This window comes from Ursus arctos, unplaced genomic scaffold, assembly GCF_023065955.2.
Source record: "Ursus arctos isolate Adak ecotype North America unplaced genomic scaffold, UrsArc2.0 scaffold_24, whole genome shotgun sequence".
In the NCBI taxonomy this organism is placed as follows: Eukaryota; Metazoa; Chordata; class Mammalia; order Carnivora; family Ursidae; genus Ursus; species Ursus arctos.
This window is the reverse complement of record NW_026622919.1, coordinates 18103411-18123276: the sequence shown is the minus strand read 5'-3', so window position 1 is coordinate 18123276 and position 19866 is coordinate 18103411. Positions and strand designations below refer to the sequence as shown.

General features: G+C 58.4%; 2 protein-coding genes and 1 long non-coding RNA gene across 13 annotated transcripts; 2 read left to right on the top strand and 1 right to left on the bottom strand.

The window, feature by feature from the left end:
* Positions 1 to 2216: 2216 nt before the first annotated feature.
* On the top strand, positions 2217 to 11462 carry RUNDC3A (RUN domain containing 3A). 4 transcript variants are annotated; one of them, XM_026512673.4, is made up of 11 exons: positions 2217 to 2362; positions 6089 to 6204; positions 6585 to 6733; positions 6929 to 7014; positions 7958 to 8047; positions 8148 to 8228; positions 8316 to 8481; positions 8583 to 8740; positions 9470 to 9607; positions 9723 to 9829; positions 10871 to 11462. In XM_026512673.4, the coding sequence occupies exons 1-11, from the start codon at positions 2256 to 2258 to the stop codon at positions 11011 to 11013; spliced, it is 1341 nt and encodes a 446-aa protein (XP_026368458.1). In that variant the 5' UTR covers positions 2217 to 2255; the 3' UTR covers positions 11014 to 11462. The 4 variants fall into 4 exon arrangements, with proteins under 4 accessions (XP_026368458.1, XP_057173772.1, XP_057173774.1 ...); XM_057317789.1 differs by having other exon boundaries at positions 2226 to 2362; positions 6600 to 6733; XM_057317791.1 differs by lacking the exon at positions 10871 to 11462 and adding an exon at positions 10255 to 10628 and having other exon boundaries at positions 2226 to 2362; positions 6600 to 6733.
* Positions 11463 to 12129: 667 nt separating this feature from the next.
* Positions 12130 to 17876, bottom strand: SLC25A39 (solute carrier family 25 member 39). Of its 8 annotated transcripts, none has more exons than XM_048212710.1 (12): positions 17660 to 17876; positions 15455 to 15554; positions 15262 to 15321; positions 15091 to 15135; positions 14710 to 14819; positions 14280 to 14347; positions 14012 to 14136; positions 13660 to 13833; positions 13214 to 13323; positions 12909 to 12990; positions 12737 to 12817; positions 12130 to 12647 (listed from the first exon to the last, which is right to left on the bottom strand). In XM_048212710.1, exons 2-12 carry the CDS (start codon positions 15537 to 15539, stop codon positions 12532 to 12534), a joined length of 1056 nt encoding a protein of 351 aa, XP_048068667.1. In that variant the 5' UTR covers positions 15540 to 15554; positions 17660 to 17876; the 3' UTR covers positions 12130 to 12531. The 8 variants fall into 8 exon arrangements, with proteins under 8 accessions (XP_048068667.1, XP_048068663.1, XP_026368454.1 ...); XM_048212706.2 differs by having other exon boundaries at positions 14710 to 14843; positions 17660 to 17825; XM_026512669.4 differs by having other exon boundaries at positions 12903 to 12990; positions 14710 to 14843; positions 17660 to 17789.
* LOC130544707 (uncharacterized) lies at positions 16874 to 19379 on the top strand. Its single transcript, XR_008961195.1, has 2 exons — positions 16874 to 17072; positions 17258 to 19379. It is a non-coding gene; the product is annotated as an uncharacterized LOC130544707 (long non-coding RNA).
* The last annotated feature ends 487 nt before the right edge of the window (positions 19380 to 19866 follow it).

Sequence of the window (19866 nt, the reverse complement as noted above, 5' to 3'; positions counted from 1 at the left end):
CCACCTCTTATCTTTTGTTCCCTCAGCCCTCCTTGCTTCATTTAGTTACTAGTTCCACAGTGCCTCAGTGTTTTTTTTTTTTTTCTCTTTTTGCTTTTAGTCTTCTAACTCCTGTGTAACCAATTCCCTGCATTAAATCTCCTCTATCTGAAATACATAACACAGTTTCTATTTTTCTTACTAGGCCCTATCTGATACACAAAGTTACGCTCGGTGATAGAATAGAGACTAGTATTGACATGCATTGGAATAGTATACAAGGAAAATAATATAGAAAGAATAGAAAGAATAATACAGAAAGAATTTTCTTTTAATAAAGAAACATTAAACTATATTTTTAATTGATGGACACATAGGTGATAAAACTATTAAGAAACGCAAGTAAATGATTATCACGAAGGTCAGGATAATGGTTATCTCGGGGGTATGGATGCAGATGAGATCTGGGAGAAGTATATGGGAAGTCCTGAGTTCTTGACAACTTTCTATTTCTTGATCTTTAAGGGGATGACGCAGGTGTTTGTCTTGTAAACAGTCTTTAAACTGCGCATATGTGTTTTATGTGCTCTTTTGTGCATATAACATATCCTGCAATTGAAAAACAAAAGACCACCATGATTGGCATTGGCTGTGTATCTGGAGGCAGGAAGATGATAAGAGGGGCTTCTAGAAGTGAGGTAAGAGGGGAAAGGCAAAGGAGAAATGGAAAAGACCAAGTCTGAGGTCCCAGAAGCCAAGAATTGAGGCTGAAGTTGAGTGGGCATGAGATCTGTGCTGGGAGCCAAGACCTTCTCCCCTGCCCCCGGGGAGTCAGAACAGCGTTGTGAACTTGTAGCCTTTTATCTCTTCCTCCTCTGTTCGTGCTAACGGAGGGTCCCTGCCTGCTGATCCTACTCAGATGTTGGTGCACATCTGAATCGATGTGGAGACATTTGACTTTATACTTGCAAAGTGGAGTAAATCAGCAGGTGGGTGGAGTTGGTGAATAGATACAGGCTGAGCCCTTGGATGGACATTCCTGAAGCCAGATAGGGAAATTCGGTGGACCCCCTCTTAATCAACACAGAAAGATGTCTGTGGGAGCTGGGGATTTCAGCGTATGAAAAAGAACAGGTTGAGTAGAGGAATGAAGCAGGTGAGAGTAGGGATGAGAGAGCAACTGGGAGGTAAAGGGTGAAAAAAAGCCAGACTATGCCTCCATCTCTTTCACTTTCCCCTAAAAGATGCGATCAGCTTTGCGGGCCCTCCTAGCCTTGCAGAGATTTGATGGCACCACGCAGCAATGCTGGCAGCCACGAGGTTAACCCTCAAGCCCTCTGCCCTGGGGTGATGCGAGGAGGTAGGACTCCCGAGAGAAAGCAGTGCCTTAGCACCACTGTGGGCACCAGTCCTACTGCTGGGAGCCCCCACGGAGCCCAGGCCCATAGCTGCCAGTCTAGTCTCACTGTCCTGAGTGGTTCCAGGCGCTGGGCTCCTACAGCTTATTCTGGATTCCCATCCCCCACCCTAGGAGCAGCTGAATACATCCGTTGGTGCTGACAATTCAAATGCTAGACACAGTCTCTCCGACTGCTCCTTGGCCTCCAAGGTTAGCGCATAGGGTCACCTGCACCTTCTGGACGTAGACCTGGCCCCGGTCTCTCTGAGAACGCGGATACAGAATGGGTGGGGAGGCGGGGCTGGGATGAGGGTGAGGACCTCCTTTCTCCCGCAGCAGGAGGAAAACTCTGAGACACCACCGATCACAGGTCAGAAACAAGGGAGTTCAGTCGTCAGAACTCAGAAACGCGAGGCGAGGGGTCCCCGGCCCTGAGTGTGGGAGTGGAGAACAGGTCAGATGCCCCCTCTTTCTCCTTCCAATCGCTGCCTCTTCCGGGGACCCCCTCCGCCCTCCCTCGGGCCCCAGCCCCCACCCCCAAATTCTGCATCCTCTGCGGATTGGTGCCCGGCCTGCCAGGGGCGGGGCCCGAGGGCCCTGACGTCACCGACCAAGGGGGGCGGGCGGTTAAGGGAGGGGGGTGACGGGCCCCGGCTCAGCACCTCGGAGAGCTCCCTCCCCGGCCTTGTTTTGCTCTGGAATCGCCGCCGGGGGAGGGTGCCAGGGGGCCGGGCGCGGGAGCAGCGGCAGGGGGATGGCCGTGCAGGGATCGAGGGGCCCCGGCGGGCAGAGGGCCCAGCCGTGATCCGGCGGGGGGACCGGGGCGCCAGGCGGGGTGGGGGGCAGCTGGTGGCGGCAGCAGTGGCCGCACATCTGGATGGAAGCGAGCTTTGTCCAGACCACCATGGCTCTGGGGCTGTCCTCCAAGAAAGCGTCTTCCCGCAATGTGGCCGTGGAGCGTAGGAACCTGATCACCGTGTGCAGGTGGGCGCCGCTGGCGGGGGGTGGTCAGGGAGAGGCGTCGGGGCGGGCTGCGGAAATACGGACTGAGCGTGCCCGCGGGAGAATGCACAGCAGCCGCGGAGAAAAGGGAGGAAGCACAGAGTTAAGAGGAGCGTGTCCACTGTCCCTCCTGGTCCAGACCAAGAGGGGCTTTGGAGGTCTGGTCCCTACCCTTCTAGGCCAAGTCAGGCCTATGCCCAGCCCGGGGCCTGGGGGGTGAGGGGTGTTTAATTGGCACTGCAGCTTCCTGTGAAAACCAGGAAGTGACATTGTGCGTGAGGGGGAGGGGGAGGGGTGGGCTGGCTGGCTCCCTGGCTGGGGGCGGGGGCGGGGGCGGGGTGGGCAGGGAAGCACTGAAGAGTAGTGCGTGTGAACGCCCTCCAAGCATACCCTTACTCCTACCCCTGTCAGCCTGGCCTCCCTGGGGAGGGGTTTCCTGAGAGATTTTCCCTTGCTCAAATCCGGGAGCAGTCACCGGTGCCCGCCTCCATCTCTGGACAGCTGCAGCCTGTGGCAGGGTCAACTGGGGGTGTGGGCAGGGCCCCTAAATCCACCCAGTGAAGGGTGAGGGGCACTGTGCCTGCCATGGGAAGGACTGAGAGTCTGACTGCAGAAGCCTGGGTCTCCTGGGTTCAAGGGAGGAGATGGGGAGGGCAGGTCCCTTTGGTCCCTGAGGGTGGGGCTGTCGCAGTGTTGGGAAGATTCATCTCCTTTTTGGGGGCCCAGGAAGTGACCCTTCCCACCTCAGCCCTGCAGTGACTCACCCTCACTGCCCTACCCTGAGCCAGTAGCAGCCAGCTGCTCAGCCACTGTCCCTCAGCTTCACCTACCTCCTCTCTCCCTCTAGGACCCCCCTACCAGCTGCCTTCTCCATCTGCAACCTCTCCACCACCACCACCACCACCCCTGCCCATGCCATCTCTGAGGGCATGGTGCTCCAAGTGCAGGGCTCAGCTGTCCGGCTTTGCCACCCCCACCTGCCTACACACAGGCCTTGGCCCTGCTCCTTCTCCCAGGAATCAGTGCTCACCTGATGCCCTGGCTCCTGCCTCCCAAAGCTCCGTCCAGGTTCCGAGCACACACCCAACCATACTGCATCATCTCACACCATTACGTCCAAGTCCCTAGCACAGTGCTATACACATCAGACCTCTATAAAAATGCCTGGAATGTTACAGAAGGAATGAGTGCAGCAATGGCCCACCCAGCCCAAAGTACAGGCCAGTGCCTCCACCCTCACCCCTCAAACCCTGCCAGTGTGGTATAAAACAAAGGTTTCTGCCTTTGGGGCCAGAGGGTCCTAGGGTCAGGCTCTTACTTCATCAGTTATTAGCTGTGCAACCGTGAGGAAGTCTCCTAACCACTCTGGGCCTTGGCTGCCTCATCATCCCCACTGTAGATGTAACAGCCATGCCAAGGAATAGGAATGGCTTAATTCACGTAGGAGCCTAGCCCAGTTCCTGGCACACGAAAACAGCCCTGTCCTGATGATTCCCCTCCCGTCCCTGAGAAGAAGATACTTCTTTCTCTTGCCTGCCTTCCCCAGTGTACGGGGAAGGGGGAGCCCCCTTTGGCCTCGGCTGGAGAAGCAGAGGTTCTGCTGGATTGGAAGTGGACTTAGAGCTGGGGTGTGAGGCCCAGATTTTGGGAGGGGATGGATTGGGGGCATGACAAAGGCTCAGAAACCCCTCGGGCCTCTGCCACCTCATCACTGTCATGTGGTTCGCCTCCAGCTCCCAGAACAGTTCCCTTTAGCAGGCCAAGGGCTCCCCTGGGCCCTGGCCTCCCTGTCTCCATGGTAACCTGCAGCAGCCACTGCACCTAACAGGGAGCACTCCGTGGGGCTCCTGGGGGCGATGGCCGGTTCTGCAGCAGCCCTGAGTGTGATGGCAGATGGCCGCCATGCTGACACCAGCCCCAGGCCCCCACTGAGGGCTGACCCAGATGACAGAAAATATCACGGTTGGGGGGGGTGCTGCATAATGAGGCCCAGCTAATGCCCCAAACACAGGCTCCTTCTGGCAGGGCCAACCCTCCCGTCAATGGCCCTGCTCCTGGCCACCGTTGCCCAATGGGCTATACACAGGCCCCTTCCCCTAGTCCTTCCTGGCATCTGGGGCAGGTACTATCAGTCCTGTTTGGGCCTCAGAGAGATTAAATGACTTGTCCAAGGCCGCAAGGGTATCACAAGGAAACAGGATCTGAGTCCACCAGGCCACCTCCCCCTACCACAAGCCCAGCACTGACCTGGCTCTGATTTCAGGTCAGAGCAGCTCTAAGCCCAACGAGAAGGGAGGGAGGTCCGTTGGCTCAGGTCCGCCGTTGCCCTGCGAGCCACAGAGGCCCGTGCTTAGGCCTGGAGCCAGCAGAGGGGAAGGCAGAGGAGGCAGGGGCTTCTCCTAGGCCTTGGTAATCGTGACAGCCAGTGGGAGGCTGCAGGATGGAGCCGAAAGAGCAAGGTCTTTGGAATCAGACTTGACTCCTCACCACCCTGTGACTCTGAACAGATCAGTCAACCTCTTGAGCCCTAGGTCACCTTATCTGTAAAATGGGGATGATGCAAAGAGGACGGACCTCCCAGAGCTGCTGTAGGATGGATGAGGGGTACATGAACTGCTTGGCACATTACATGGCTGGATAAGCTTAGGGGGGAAAGGGCAGTTCCAAGAAGCCCCCATACCCCTGGATACCCCACTCCTGCTCTGCCACCCACAGTAGGGCAATAACGGGAGGTCGGAAGCTGCGTCCTCATTCCTGCCCCACCGCACTGCAGGGATGGCAGGTGGAGATTGCAGGGGGAGGGACTGCAGAGGTAGCTGAGGCTCCAAGCAGGATGGCAGAGGGGGATGAGGGCTGTTGGGCCCCCGCTTCTCGGCCCCATTGGCTTCCCTTGGTTCCCCTCCTCTCTGAAAAGCCAGGTGTCTGGGCCCCTAAGGCCCCTTCCAGAGATTTGCTGCCAATGCCCCCTCCCACCCAGTGTGTGTGTCAGACCCACACCCTGAATACACACACACACACACACACACACACACACACACACACCCCGCCCCAGCCCAGCTCTGCACCGCCTGGTTCTGGGCAGCTGGTGTGTGGGCGACCAAGCTAGGAAGGAGACGGGGGAAGGGGGGCATCCGTGTGCTACAAGCCCACCTGGCCACCCCTGCATGCCCACGCTCCGTGTGCTCAGTTTCAACTCACATGCCCTGGCACAAGTGACCCCCCCCCCCAAGAAGGGACTGAAGTTTGTTTCAGCAATAGCGAAAGACAGCTCTAGTCAGGGGTACAAACCCACTTTCTAACTCGTAGCTGACCCCCAACCCACACCCAACAAAAATGCAACTGCAAAGCCAGGGCAAGAAGGAAGGGGCTCTGGGACAGCCCCCTGACCCCACATGCATCATCTGCCTCCTGACGGTTCTGTCCCCTCTCATACCTTATTCCTGAAGCTTCCTTTCTCTGGCTGCCACCTGCTTGTCAATCAGTCTCCCACCTGCCACTCTTTCACTGCCATGTCACAGCACCTCTGCGGTCACTGTATATCTCCCCCGTCTCTCACCTTCTTTTCCTGGGCCTCCCCACCACGCCATGCTCTTCATGACCTCTCCTCTGCCTTTCACTCCCTCTCTTTGCCTAACACCCCTCCTCTACCACCGTTTCCCCGTCTTCTCACTGGACACCCCACTGCCCCCTTTCCCTTCCTCCCACCAGGTTCTCTGTGAAAACGCTGCTGGAGAAATACACGGCGGAGCCCATCGATGACTCATCCGAGGAGTTTGTGAATTTTGCAGCCATCTTAGAGCAGATCCTCAGCCACCGTTTCAAAGGTGGGCCCCGCTCCCTGTCCCCCTTCGTCCAGCTCTCCCAACTCCCAGCCTTTAGCTTCCAGCCTCCCGCTCTGATCTACCTCGTGGCTTTCTGAACCCCGTCATTGACCCTGGCCCCAGTTCTGGCTGGGCCATGCACACAGCCAGGAGGAGGGAAGGGGGGTCTTCTGGCCACATACAGTGGGTGCCCGCAAGCGCCATCAGTGGGCGTGCAAGTACATGCTAGCGTGCCCTTTGTGTATATGTATGTGCGTGCACATGCTTGGGGTAGGAACCATGTGCGGGTGGGGCTGCTTATACTTATGCATGTGTGTACCCCGTTACATGGACCCTCTACAAACTCCCTGGTTTTGCTGAGCCCCCTCCCTGCCCTGGCTCAGCCTGTGCCCCAGCAGGTCCAGTGAGCTGGTTCAGCTCAGATGGGCAGCGGGGCTTCTGGGACTATATCCGGCTGGCCTGCAGCAAAGTGCCCAACAATTGTGTGAGCAGCATTGAGAACATGGAGAACATCAGCACAGCCCGAGCCAAGGTGAGGGGCCTGTGATGGGCAGGGCCAGGGCAGCTGTTGGTTGCAGGGGGACACAGACGGGGGAGGGGTCTGCCTGTTCCTTGTTCCTCAACTCTGTCTACGGGCACTGGATAGAAGAGCCACAGCAGGTCTAGACCCAGTGGTGCACTCCTGGGTTCCTTCAGGGCAATAAATAAAGTTGAGTGTGCTTTCCAGGGCCGGGCGTGGATCCGGGTGGCACTGATGGAGAAGCGAATGTCGGAATACATCACCACGGCTCTGCGGGACACCCGGACCACCAGGTCAGCCCCCTTCCAGCAGCTCAGACCACAGGTCCCAGTGTGCGCATTCGTTGCCTAAACACACTTGATCCTTAAGTTCCTGGAGCAACCTTCAACTGGACCACAACTCCCAGCATGCACTGCTAGCTTTCCTCTCCCAGACTATCCTCTGGCCATCGAGCTTGTGGTCCCAGAACTCACCTTTAGCACCACCATTTCTTCCAAGTCAAATCCATTCTTCTCCATCATCCCACGGTATTGATCTCATGCACATCGCTAACCTTAGACACACCTCTGAACAAGCCTCAACTATGTATCATTTTATCTATTGGCCTTGTTCCGTGACCCATAACACAGAGCCCCGCCTACTCCCCAGACAGTGGCAGCAGTCCGTACTTGCCGCCCACGGACTACAGAGTCCCAATGTGCGGAGCTTCAGTCCCTGTACTGTGGCTTTGCAGAGAGATGGGGTCTCAGGGGCAGGGGTCACAGGCAGGATGTGTGTTTGAAACGGAGTACAGGGGGGGGGGCATGTTTCCCGCCCCCCCATCCAGTGGTCACATACAACCCTATGGTTTTACTCCATTCTATCTCTAGTCTGTCCTCGCATTTCAGAGTGTGCATCAACATATTTTTGAGCACCTACTGTATGCCAAGCACTAACGATTAGAACTTGCTTCCTGACTTTATGGATCTGGATGATCCCATACTTGGTGGGAAAGGGGTCGTTCAGAAGATGGAGAGTGTTCTCGGGGAACACACGTTCTAATACATGGGAGCCACAATGGGCGCCACTCTGAGGGAGAGGCGAGATCCACACCTGAGGGGTGAGCAGGAGAGGGATACCTCCTTCCTCTAGGAAAGGTTTGTAGTAAGCCAGCAAGATTAGTCCTGAGGGGTGGGGCCTCCCTGGGAGGATGAGGATGCCGCGCCATCAGTCCCTCCATCCCCCCAACCCCCGCAGACGTTTCTATGACTCGGGAGCCATCATGCTGCGGGAGGAAGCCACCGTCCTCACCGGGATGCTGATCGGACTGAGCGCCATAGACTTCAGGTGGGGGCTGGGTGGCGGGGGCGGAGGGAGTTTAGCCCCGAACGTCCACACTCCCATCCCCTCATCCCCGCCCCCCACCCTGTGGTTCTCCCGCCCCCAGCTTCTGCCTGAAGGGCGAAGTGCTGGACGGCAAGACCCCCGTGGTCATCGATTACACACCCTACCTAAAGTTCACCCAGAGGTGAGCAGCGCGATTGTTGCGGTGGGAGCGGGGATGGCGGGGCGCGGGCGGGCAGGGCGGGCCGTGCCCACTGCTCCTTCCCCCAAGCTACGACTACCTGACGGACGAGGAGGAGCGGCACAGCGCCGAGAGCAGTACGAGCGAGGACAACTCGCCTGAGCACCCGTACCTGCCGCTCGTCACCGACGAGGACAGCTGGTACAGCAAATGGCACAAGATGGAACAGAAGTTCCGCATCGTCTACGCGCAGAAGGTGCGTGATGCGCGGCGGGGGAGCGGGGGGCTGGGGGAGCGGGCGGGCGGCCGCTGGGAGCCCCCGCGTCCGGCCGCCCGGGCTCAGCCGGCGCCCCGCAGGGCTACCTGGAGGAGCTGGTGCGCCTGCGCGAGTCGCAGCTGAAGGACCTGGAGGCGGAGAACCGGCGGCTGCAGCTGCAGCTGGAGGAGGCGGCGGCGCAGAACCAGCGCGAGAAGCGGGAGCTGGAAGGCGTGATCCTGGAGCTGCAGGAGCAGCTGTGAGCGCCGCCGCCGCCCTGCCCCCGTCCCGGCCACCCCGACCACATAGCCCCCACTGACTCTAACATCACCTTTCTCGATAACAGCATCCAGCGCAACCAACCGCCAGCATCAAACCACTGATCCCCTCATTTCCACCCCAAGGCCCCCTCCCCAGTGAACTAAATCACCCTCAACATAAGATCCAGGGACCTCCCCCCAAACCGGCTCCCCACTTCATCCATCAGCTAGCATGGCTGCAGAACGTTACTGCTGCGACCCCAACATTACTCAGAAGGACCTTGAATGTTACTCAGTAACCTTCAACGTGATTGCATTATTCCCTCTGTTCAACACCCCTCTAATCTGTGATCCCTGACTTCACTGTTACTCAGCCTTCTGATAGCTTCCGCCTAAACCTCTTCATCACCCTGTGACCTCCCAGCATGATCCCCCAAGGTACTCCATTGCCCTTCAGGATTCCCACTCCATTATTTACCCACTCCAACACCCTGACTTGAGTCCCATGACACCCCATTATTCCCTCAAACCCCCATCATAAGCACGAGCACACTAAGTCTCCATTTCCTCTCTGACCCTCAGTACGGAGCTGCCCTACTGGTCCTTGACATTCTGTCCCCATTTCTACTGCCCAGATTTTATTTGGAACCCCCCACCCCTTGCTGAGCCCCCTCTCCCCACTTCTGCTCCCTCTCCTAGTCAGGCCTGACCCCTCCTCCCCATCCCAGGACAGGTCTGATCCCCGGTGACCACGTTCCCCTGGCCCAGGGTTCCAAAGAGCTCACCACGCCCCTGGTCAACCAATGGCCATCACTGGGAACGCTCAATGGGGCAGAGGGTGCCAACAACCCCAAGCTGTACCGGAGGTAAGCCTTGGCCAGGCTCAGCTTGGGCCTGAGTGCTGGCCCTTACTGGGGAAGAGGGGCTGGGGGGCAGGGCTGTAGGCCTCTGCTTGCACATCAGCCCTCTGCTCTGCCACAGACACAGTTTCATGAGCACGGAGCCGCTGTCAGCCGAAGCCAGCCTGAGCTCAGACTCCCAGCGCCTGGGAGAGGGCAAGCGGGATGAAGAGCCCTGGGGCCCCATCGGTGAGCCCCCCCCAACCCAGCACCTAGCATCTTCCAAGAAGGGCTGAGGCCAGGCCTTACGGCCTGTGGTCAGACCCTGGCCAAGTACCTCCTTCATTCAGCCCAGAGAGCTTAGTACAGCATTTAAGAGCTTGGTTTGGGGTGTTGGGCAGACCCTGAGGCAAACCGCAGCAGCGCCTCCTCCAGTTGTGCGAGCTTGGTCCATCACTTCACCTTGCTGAGCCCTTCTCATCGGTAACGAGGGGGTGCTGATTGATCACCAGTGTAGCATACCGTGGGGGCTCAATGGCTTTTTGCCATGATGACATCCTCAAGGGGCTCACAGGTTCTCGGGGAATTCTTCGCCTAACTAATTTGCTCTTATCTCATGCGCTCTGTGAACCGCTTGCCTGACCGTTGTTTCCCCCCTTTTCTTTGGCTGCCAGGAAGCTCAAAGCCAAATTAGTGGCTCCCTTCCAGCGAATGTCCGGGACTTCAACGCATGCATTTTGTGTTGCCCTCCCCTGGCTTCACCTTGGTTCCCTACCCTAGTTTTCCCCGGGGCCTGGACTTCTGCCTTTTCTTTCCAAACACCACACTGTACTGGATGACTTTAGATCTTCTTTGAGACAAGGCAGGCTATGGACGTGGAACCCCGCCACACTGTGTTTGTGGTTGTCTGTGTGTCTGTCTCCCCCCCCCCCCAGACTGTGAGCTCCGTGAGGGCAGGGACCGTGTCTCGTCCGTTCTCTGTATCCCCAGTGCTTGGAACGGAACAAGTGCTCACCGTGTGTTTAATAAACAGACAGAGGATGAACCTCAGGGGGAGACAGAGACATAAACTGACGATTACAACACAGTGTCCCGGCGCTGTGCATGGCATGGCCGGATGCTTCTCCAGGTTTACTTGAAAATGGCAAATGCTCCAGAAATGGGGAAAATTTCCTGGGGGGGGGGCTGACCTGAGGGCTACCCCTCCACTGCCTTCGTCTGCAACCCCTCTTCCCCAACTCACACACAGGCAGACCGGTTGGCTCGGCCTCACCTGCCCTCTCTCCCCAGGGAAGGACCCCACGCCCTCCATGCTGGGCCTCTGCGGCTCCCTGGCCTCCATCCCCAGCTGCAAGTCCCTGGCGAGCTTCAAATCCAACGAGTGCCTGGTGAGCGACAGTCCCGAGGGCAGCCCGGCACTGAGCCCCAGCTGAGGAGCGGCGTGGGCAGCGCCAGCCCCACAGGCACCTGCCACCTTTCCTGAGTCCCCCAGTCCAGGCCACTTTTCCAGAGAACGCTGCCCACCCAGCCACGGGTCTCTTGTGAAAAGCACCCTTTGCTTCTTGCCCATTTTAACTTTCTGCCCAAGGGAGCAGGAGCTGCAAAGGGAAGCCGGTTGGGCCAGGACGCAGGGGCACCATGGCCACAGGGCGCCCTTGGGGAAGATTGTTCCGTTCTTCTGGTGTCCCTGGCACCCGGCTGGCTTCCTACCGGACTCTTCTTCGCTCATCCCCACCAACCTCCTCAGGAGCTGGTGGCCCAGCCTCAGCACCCCCACGCCCCATGCCTCTCCAGTCTGTCCTTGTGTATCCCCCGGAGTCACTCCTTCCTCAGCCCCCAGGGCAGGGGCTCTGAGGGGATCAGGCAAATAAAAACCAGAAGACTGAGGGCAACTTTGTCTGTGGGGGGCTGGGACTGGGCACTGTCCTAAGGTGGCACAATTCGACAGAGGCAGTGCTGGGCCCGTAACCAAGGTGATGCTGGACCAGACACAACGGGTGTGCTCCCCACAGGAACAGCCCGGTCAGAATAACTCAGGAAGCAGGGTGCTTTTGTATGAAGCGTCCTAAATGTTGGGTCTGTCCAGGGCCGGACCACGACATGTAAAAGCCCCACTCAACCTGATACTCTTCGTAACTTGCTTCGCTGCCCGCCCACGAGGAACACACCCTGGGAGCAGGACGGAGGAGACAAGCCCTGGCAGGGCCCTGTTCTCCCATCATCCCGAGCAATTCAGCTTTGGCTCAAAGTTGCAGACCCAACGAGGCACCTCCCTCCTCCGCTGGCACTGGAGTACGTTCGTCCGGAGAGGTCTCACCACCCTCCACCATGGCCCTAATGCTACCTGTCACCCCCTCAATTCTCGGTACTCACCCTGACCTGACTCTAAGTTGGGGTGGGGTCCTCTGTATGGGTACCACCTGGGTAGTCAAAGCTAATGTCAAGGTCCTTTCCAGGCCTCCTCTGTGCAAGTCACTCACCAAGCCCCGTCCTCCCCCCTCCCCCCCCCCCCCCGCCCCGCCAAACACCCTGCAGTCACAGGCACTGGAGAGAGGTTCATCATCTTTAGATTCAAGGGATTAACAGGGATGGGTGCAGACTACACCAGGCCTGGGGTTTTGTGGCTCCCGGGAGCAGACCCAGCTACAGCAAACACACAGGGAAATGGTGGGAAGGGAGGGACAGTGAGCAGATTTGGTCTTAGACTTGGGGGTGGGGGTGGAAAAGTGATTATCCTTGGGGCCTGGGAATGAGAAACAGCAGGAAGAAAGCTGTTTTGGGGGGGCCTGGGCAGGCCTTGAGGGGCAGCCCCGTACCCCTGGGGCTCACAGTTGAGGGGAAGGGAAATGAGGCCCCTCCCCTCAGTGCTGAGGACAAGGCACTTGGCTCAGTCTCCTTCTGCACCACCCCCCATCCAGGGAAGAGATGGGGTCCTTGTCCCCTGGCTCCTTTTAGGAGCCCAGAGGCTGTTCTCTGTTGAGCCTCTGGAAGAAGCTTTTGCCGAACTCGTAAGTGCTGATCATGATGGCACAGGAGGGGGCGGCCTTGATGATCCTGGGGAGAAAGCCTGCAATGGGAGGGGGCGTTAGGGTCAGAGGTCAGGGTCCCAGGGGATCCCAATCCTCCCCGAGCTTGGACACCCACACAGACGCTCACCTGCGAAGAGTCCCCTGGTGCCCGACTCAGCCTGGATTCTCCGCAGCAGCAGCCAAGTGGAGTCGGCGCGCGGGGGCGTCACTGTAGAGGCGAGGCACGGCCGGTTAAGACCCCACCTGGGCCCCCACCTGAGCCCCCACCTACCCAGCCCCACGCCAACCACAACCTTCACCTCTCACAGCCTCCACCGCTCCCAGCGCAACCTGGCGCTGAGTCTTCACCACGTCGAAGGGTAGAGTCAGGATGGCCGCCACCTGGTGGGGCGCGGAGAGAGCGTGTCTCCAGTCCCAGGACCCCCATCCCGGGCAGCCAGCCAGGCTCTGGCAGCCTTAGCTAGGGCTTCCCAAGGCAGAGCGAAGAGCAAGCTCCTCGACAGGCAGCCAGCTACCTGAGCACGTTTCCCTTGAGCGCCTCCAACAACCCTCAGGCCTCCCGAGGCCACACCCACTGGCCTCACTCCCTGCGCGATCAACTCACCGTCCCTGAGATGCCGCCAGCCACGAAGCTGATGCCCACGGATGTCTGGTCTGTAGGCCTGAGCCCACTCAACCAGCTCTTCACCAGCTCGTAGTTGAACCAGTACAGGGCTGGCGGACATACGGGTACACCCGTCAGAGTTGGGGAGAACAGTGGGGTGGCCTCAAACCTCCCATTTTCCACTGCCACACAATGTGACGACCCCTCCCTCCTGAGAATGCGGACTGCCTATGGCGTGTCAGTTTCTGTAACAGGCCCTCTGCAGGAATTTTCTCTTGGAAACCTGGGTGACTACCCCATCTGCTGGGCCCATTTCACAGATGAGATATTCAAGGCCCAGAAAAGGGACTTCAAAGTCAGTAATAGCAAAACTGGGACTTAACTGTAAACCTCTTGTATGTCATCCAGAGGCTCCCTTACCCACCCCCTGCACCCCTCATTCCTACCTGAAAAGGGCACATCCCGAAGGGCAGTGGGGCCCCAGCCCAGCCACAGCGAGCGCCAGCCGCCCTGAGCCATGGCAGCTCGGACACAGGAACCCAGCTCCCGGTAAGACACGTGCTGAGCCTGCAGCTTTGTCCGCACCAGCTCCAAGGGGCTGATCACAGTCACGGTGCCCACTAGGGGGAAGAGTGGAGAGGGGTCAGCTCACAGGGCCCAACAGCTGCCTTTTGGGGATCTGGGGGCCCCAGAGATCCCTCTACCAGTAAGCTGCCAGACACTGGAGCTGGAAGCCAGGACTGGGCTCCAGGAGAGCTGGGGCGCAGAGAGAGATCAAGGGCCCAGGGCTGTGCTCACAGCGGGCCAGTGCGCCAGCCGCCATGGGTGCGTAGAGGTCAGAAGTCAGGGCTCGACCACGAAGGAAGGTCTTGAGTTGGTCATAGGCGGTGAAGTAGATGGCAGTGGCCGGCACAGTCATAACCCTGGGGGGTTTGAACAGTCATTAGCCGGGATTCCCAAAGGCTTCCAACCTCCCAGGTGCCTACCGCCCCAGCCAGCTGACAGGAGAGCAAAGGACCAGAGGAGTAGAGCAGGGAAAAGCAATGTGCCGGACTGGGAGACTCACAAGGTGGCTGGGAGGCCGCTCCACAGGGTCCTGGTGCCCTCGTGTCTCACGATCTTCACAAAGGCGTCCTGGCCGAGTGGACGGCAGTCCAGGAGGAAGGAGGAAGACCGTGAATATGCTCTGAGAGGGGCTCCCCCAGAGCTGGCCCTAGCCTGATGCCCTCATCTCTGCCCACAGCCCTGGGTCCTGCTGAGAGCCGGGAGCCCCTCAGGCCGGCACACGTGCAATGGCTCACTAAGCTCCGAGCAGACTCCCGCCCACCCTTCAAAATCGCAGAGAGGCACCACGGCCCCAGGGGAGCCCGTCCCGAACTGACCCGGGCCACTGCTGCTTGCTCCGCACTGCCCGCTCCCCCTGGCTCTGCCGCCCCATCAACGTGAGTCCCCCCGGGGCGCCTCGAGCCCCAGGCAGGGTCATAACCGCTCCTCACCACGGTGCCAGTGAAGCGGGTGGGGTCCTGGAACCAGGTGGCACAGCGGGCGCTGTTCGGGCACAAGTAGAGGGGCTCCAGGACGCCATTGCAGTACAGGAGGCACTTCCCTGTGGACCGAAGAGAGGAGGGCACTGGGGAAGGGGAGAGGGCATTAGCAGGACAGTGCCCTGGAACCCTGCAGGGACGGGGGTCAGCCCCATCCCTAGGGGGCCAGCAGAGGCCGGGGTCCCTGGGTGGACATTCCTGTTCAGGACGCAGGGCTCACTGATAGAACCTGGAAGTGTGGGGTAGGGCTGTGGGGCCCTCAGGTCCCCTGGGGAGACTGGGCCGCTCCCTCCCCTGGACCTTCACAAGCTCCCTGAGGCTTGGGGAACTCACATTTGGCGTAGGGGAGGCTCCAGAGTCTGGAGGGAGGCATCAGCTCTAAAATATAAGGCAGTCCCTTAAGTCAGGAGAGCCTCCCCCCCCCCCCCAGTCCTGGGGACCCCATCTCAGGAAGATCCTTGTTTTCCCAACCACCCCACATGGGCTCCAGGGTCGCGCACTCACCACTGGCCGTGGAGGGGCGCTGAGACTGCAGGCGCACTTTCACCACGTCCAGGGGTGTCACTGGAGGAGGAGGACAGGTCTGAAGGCTCCTTTCAGGACCCCATCCCTGCCCCCTCCCCCAGGACCAAGACACCTCCAACCTCTGGTCTGCTCCAGTCCCCAGCTGCCCCCTCCCCGCCTCCCCAGAGCTTACTGAAGAGGGAGGTGACCACAGCCCCAGTGCCTGACGCCACCATTTGCTGGAGGGGGCTAATGCCCCCAGGGTCCTGGTCAGCCATCTTGTAGCTTCAATTCTGAAAAACAAACCGTCAGCTGGAACCCGGACTCACAAAACAAGAATCAGTGGGAGGGGGAATCAATAGGAGGGGGAGACACGAGGCAGGGGCACTTTGGGATTTGACCCAGCCCTTTACCTGAATTCACTCACCGAATATGAACTCAAACAATCCTCACGATTACCTTTTATTTTTAAAGATTTTATTTATTGATAGAGATAGCACGACTGGGGAGGAAAGGGGGAAGCAGGATCCCTGCTGAGCAGAAGCCCAATTCGGGCTCGATCCCAGAACCCTGGGATCATGGCCTGAGCCGAAGGCAGACTCTTAACCGACTGAGCCACCCAGGCGCCCTCACAATTACCTTTTAATGCATTTTTCGTCAGCTCTACTTTGTCAGTGAAGAAACAGAGATTCAGAGAAGTGAGGCGACCTGAACAAGGTCACTCTGAGAGTAGTTGGGAAAAAAGCTTGGGTAGTTACTCATTGATTAAGAGGCAACAACGGCCCACTGCCATTCCCTCATCCGAACAACATGGAATTACTGTGCCCCCTCATCGGGGCAGGCGCCCTGTTTGGCCCCGGGGACCCAAAGATCAAGACGCCTGAGCCATCCGTCTAAGCCCCTCACTCCCGAGGCGGGCACTTGTGTTCCCCGAGTCACCGGGCGTGGAAGGTGGGGCCGAGCAATGGGGGAAACGTGTAAACAAATCTGACGGTCGCGAAAGGGCCATCCGCTCTCGGAACTGGAAGCTGGGTTCCCGGCCCTCCCTCCCGCACCCTCCTGCCGAGGCCGGAAGGGCCAGTCCCCCAGGCCTGAATGGGAAGGGCAATCTCTCTGCTCTCTCTCCCCGAGACAGAGGCCGCGGGTTCGGCCGAGAGGGCGGGAAGTAGGTCTGGGAACACAGGATCTCTACTGCCCCTCGGAGAAACTCCGGCCCCGCGCGCCGGGGACGCCCGATGGGACCGACTGGGTCGGCCTGACGGCTCGCGACTCCGGGGCCCCAGCCCAGACCGGACTCAGGTTCCCCGGGACCTCCGGAGGCCCACCTTCGCCGCCGCCCTCAGCCCGGCCCTCAACCCAGGTCCAGCTCCGCCCACCTGACTCTAGGCCGGTGCTCGCGCTGCGCGGCGCCCGGGGCCCAGCGGGCCCATGGCGGCTCCGCGGCCGGTGTACGGTCTGCGCGCTCGCCCTGCACCAAGGCCTTCTCTGAAATCACTCGAGCCCGCCCCGCCCACGGACCGCGCCGCGACGCTCCGCCCTCCGCCGGCCGACCAGCTACGCGCCCGGAGTGCCGACGGCCCCGCCCACTAGCCTCCGCTTGGGGACTCGCCGCGCCCCCCACCCGGCGCCGCCGCTGCGCCGCGGCTGCCAGGCAGGGCCAGCGCCCCAAGGTCGTGGGTCTCCACGTCGGGCATGACCCGCGGCAGCACCGCACTTAACAGCGTATTCTCACAAACTCTATCCCACCAGTATCCTAGACGATCGTTGCCCCAAGAGTTCCGGCGGTCCCCCTACGTGCCAGGCTAGCGCAGGTAACGCGCTCTCCCCCTCTTCCTCAGTGTCCTCATCTGCGGGGAGGCATGGATTTGAATCAGTTCTTCCAAGGCCACGGGGATATCAGACAGTGATGACAAACATTTACCCGCCGGGCTCCCTGCTGAGGTTTTACAACTTAACGGCGACCCAAACAGGAATTAGCATTATCCCCATTTTACAGATAATCGACTGAGACGCAGCTCCAAAACCACTTGGCAAACCACTGGGTACCCTGCGCCTGTCGGCGATGGGATTAGACGAGCCGTGACTCGGGCCAGGCAGGCTGGACAGCGAAAAGGTTGGCTCGGGAGCCAGGAAATCCGGGGTCGGCCGGACTCAATCGAGGCTTGGTCCCACCACCTTGTGACCTTGGGCAAGTTGCACCACCCCTCTGGGCCTCGGGTTCCTCCTTCGCACAGTGAGAGGATTGAGTAGGGAAGAAGGGGACTGACATTTTTGCGTTGGTTACTCTCACATCGTTACTTCTTCTAAGCCCCCAAACTTTGAGAAGTATATTATTATTAGGCCCCTTTTTACAGAAGATGAAACTGAGACTCGAAGTTTAAGTGCCTGGAATTCGAACCTTCAGCAGGCTGCCTCCCTGGGGGACAGGTGGGCTTAAGTCTGCGCTGACGTCTCTGATCCCGCTTCTCAGGGAGACACATTTGCCGCTTCTCAAGGAGACACATCTGTCTTCCGGGCAAGCCCCGCACCTGAAAGCCCGCCAACTGCCTCGCCTTTAAAACGTTTGTGCGGTCGTAATTATTTGCTTAAACACAGAAAAACCAACACGGGCTGCGAATCTGCGCCTTTAAGAAGGGCCGACCGTGACTTTGACGTCACCAGCTTCTCGGACTTAAGCCGCCCAGCCATTCGGCGCCCGCGGGGTTAGCACGTGGATTCTAAGGGGCCAACCATCCGCTTTCCCTGAAACTGGCCTTGCGGCTCGTAGAGGATGGGCAGCCGAAGTTTAGGGGCGGGAGAGTAGAAACTGTAACTGATGAAGTGGCCAATGGTCGAAAGGGCAGGACAGAAGGCTCCCTTTGCATTGCCTTCCCCCATCCAGTGGAGGTCCGAAATTACACAAAATCATTTTATAAACTGTATGTTAAGGCAAGAACCCGGTTTCTATTACTGTCTTTCACAGCCCCAAAGTTATGGTTACCCGAACACTTTCACAGCCCACAGCCACCCTCCCCATTTTACAGGGGAGAAAACTGAGGGCCACGTGTATAGTGACTGCTGGTGCGAAATGGAACCAAGACTTCTGCGCAATCTCCGTTTTATAAATGAGAAAATGGAGGCCTAAGAGGTCAAATCGCCCAAGGTCACTCAAAGGAAAGAGCCAGAATTCAACCCCCTAACTGCCTGAGGCGGCAGGAGCTGCCACCCACTCCATTCTCAACCTGGGTTCTCTGCTGCCTGCGGTGACCTGCTCACCTGTGAAGGTTTTACCTACTTGGGCCTCAGGCTTCCAGAACTCCCAAGAACACAGCCTGTGGGGAGGTAGCACTTGTCTGCCTCAAGATCAGAGCACCTGGGAGGCAGGGACCTGGCTGCTTCCTGCAGGAGCCCTGCGACCTCTAGCAAACGTCTTACTGCCTCTAAGCCTGAGTTGCCCCCTTTATAAAGTGAGCTGAGAGGGATAATGATGCCCCCACCTCACAGGAATTATGTGAGGATTTAATGAGTTAATAGCCGTAAAGTGTTCAGACCCTTGTCTAGCATGTGGCAAACACTCAATGACTATTATTATTATTGTCATCATCATTATTGATTCCCCCCCAATACCACCACCACCACCGCCTGACCTGTGTCACAGAAAGTTCTGGAAAGGGCCTTTAGAGCAACCAGGTTCTGGTCCTACCTCTGACTCCAAATGCAGGCAGAGAGAGCAGTAATTCCTTACACCCCTTCCTGCCCAGAGCCAAAATCATACAGCCGCAAATTAGTGGTCAGGAACCAAACCTGGTGACCTCTGACCCTCAGTTTCCCCCACAGTAGAATAAGGGACTTGATTTCATTTCTGGTTTTCTTCTGGCACTAGGATGCCTTTGAGATTTGTTGCTACACCTCAGTTTCCTTATCTGAAAAGAAGGATGATGTCGGGGCGCCTGGGTGGCGCAGTCGTTAGGCGTCTGCCTTCAGCTCAGGGTGTGATCCCGGCGTTCCGGGATCGAGTCCCACATTGGGCTCCTTCGCTGTGAGCCTGCTTCTTCCTCTCCCACTCCCCCTGCTTGTGTTCCCTCTCTCGCTGGCTATCTCTCTGTCAAATAAATAAATAAAATCTTAAAAAAAAAAAAGGATTATGTCACTCGTCCCGCCTAATTTACAGACTCCTAGCTAAACTCACATCTGTGAAAGCCGTGTGAAGAGTCGACAAACGGTTCTGCAGCCCCTGTCAGGACCCCAGAGATGATCAGATCACAGTCCCTGCCTTCTGCCGCAGGTAAATGCTTTGTGGCATCATTGGTGTGACCAAAGCCCAGTTCCGTGGCAGCCATGTGGGCAGGTGGGAGAGGTGATCTGTGGCCCATGAGGCACGACAGGAGCTGGTGGCTACATGTCCCAAGGATGGTCATGGCAGCTGCAGGGGGAGCAGGAGCCCAGCCCATGAAGCCCAGGAGCCCTGATTAGACTTGCCTGCCCAGAGGAACAAGCCCAGAGACCGGAGGAGGAAGCAGTCACTGTCTTGGCTCACTTGGTCACGGTTCACACTGACCGCACACCCAGTGGTCCTTCCAGAGGCAGCATGTGGCCCCATGTGGCCATTACTGGCTTCCTCATCAG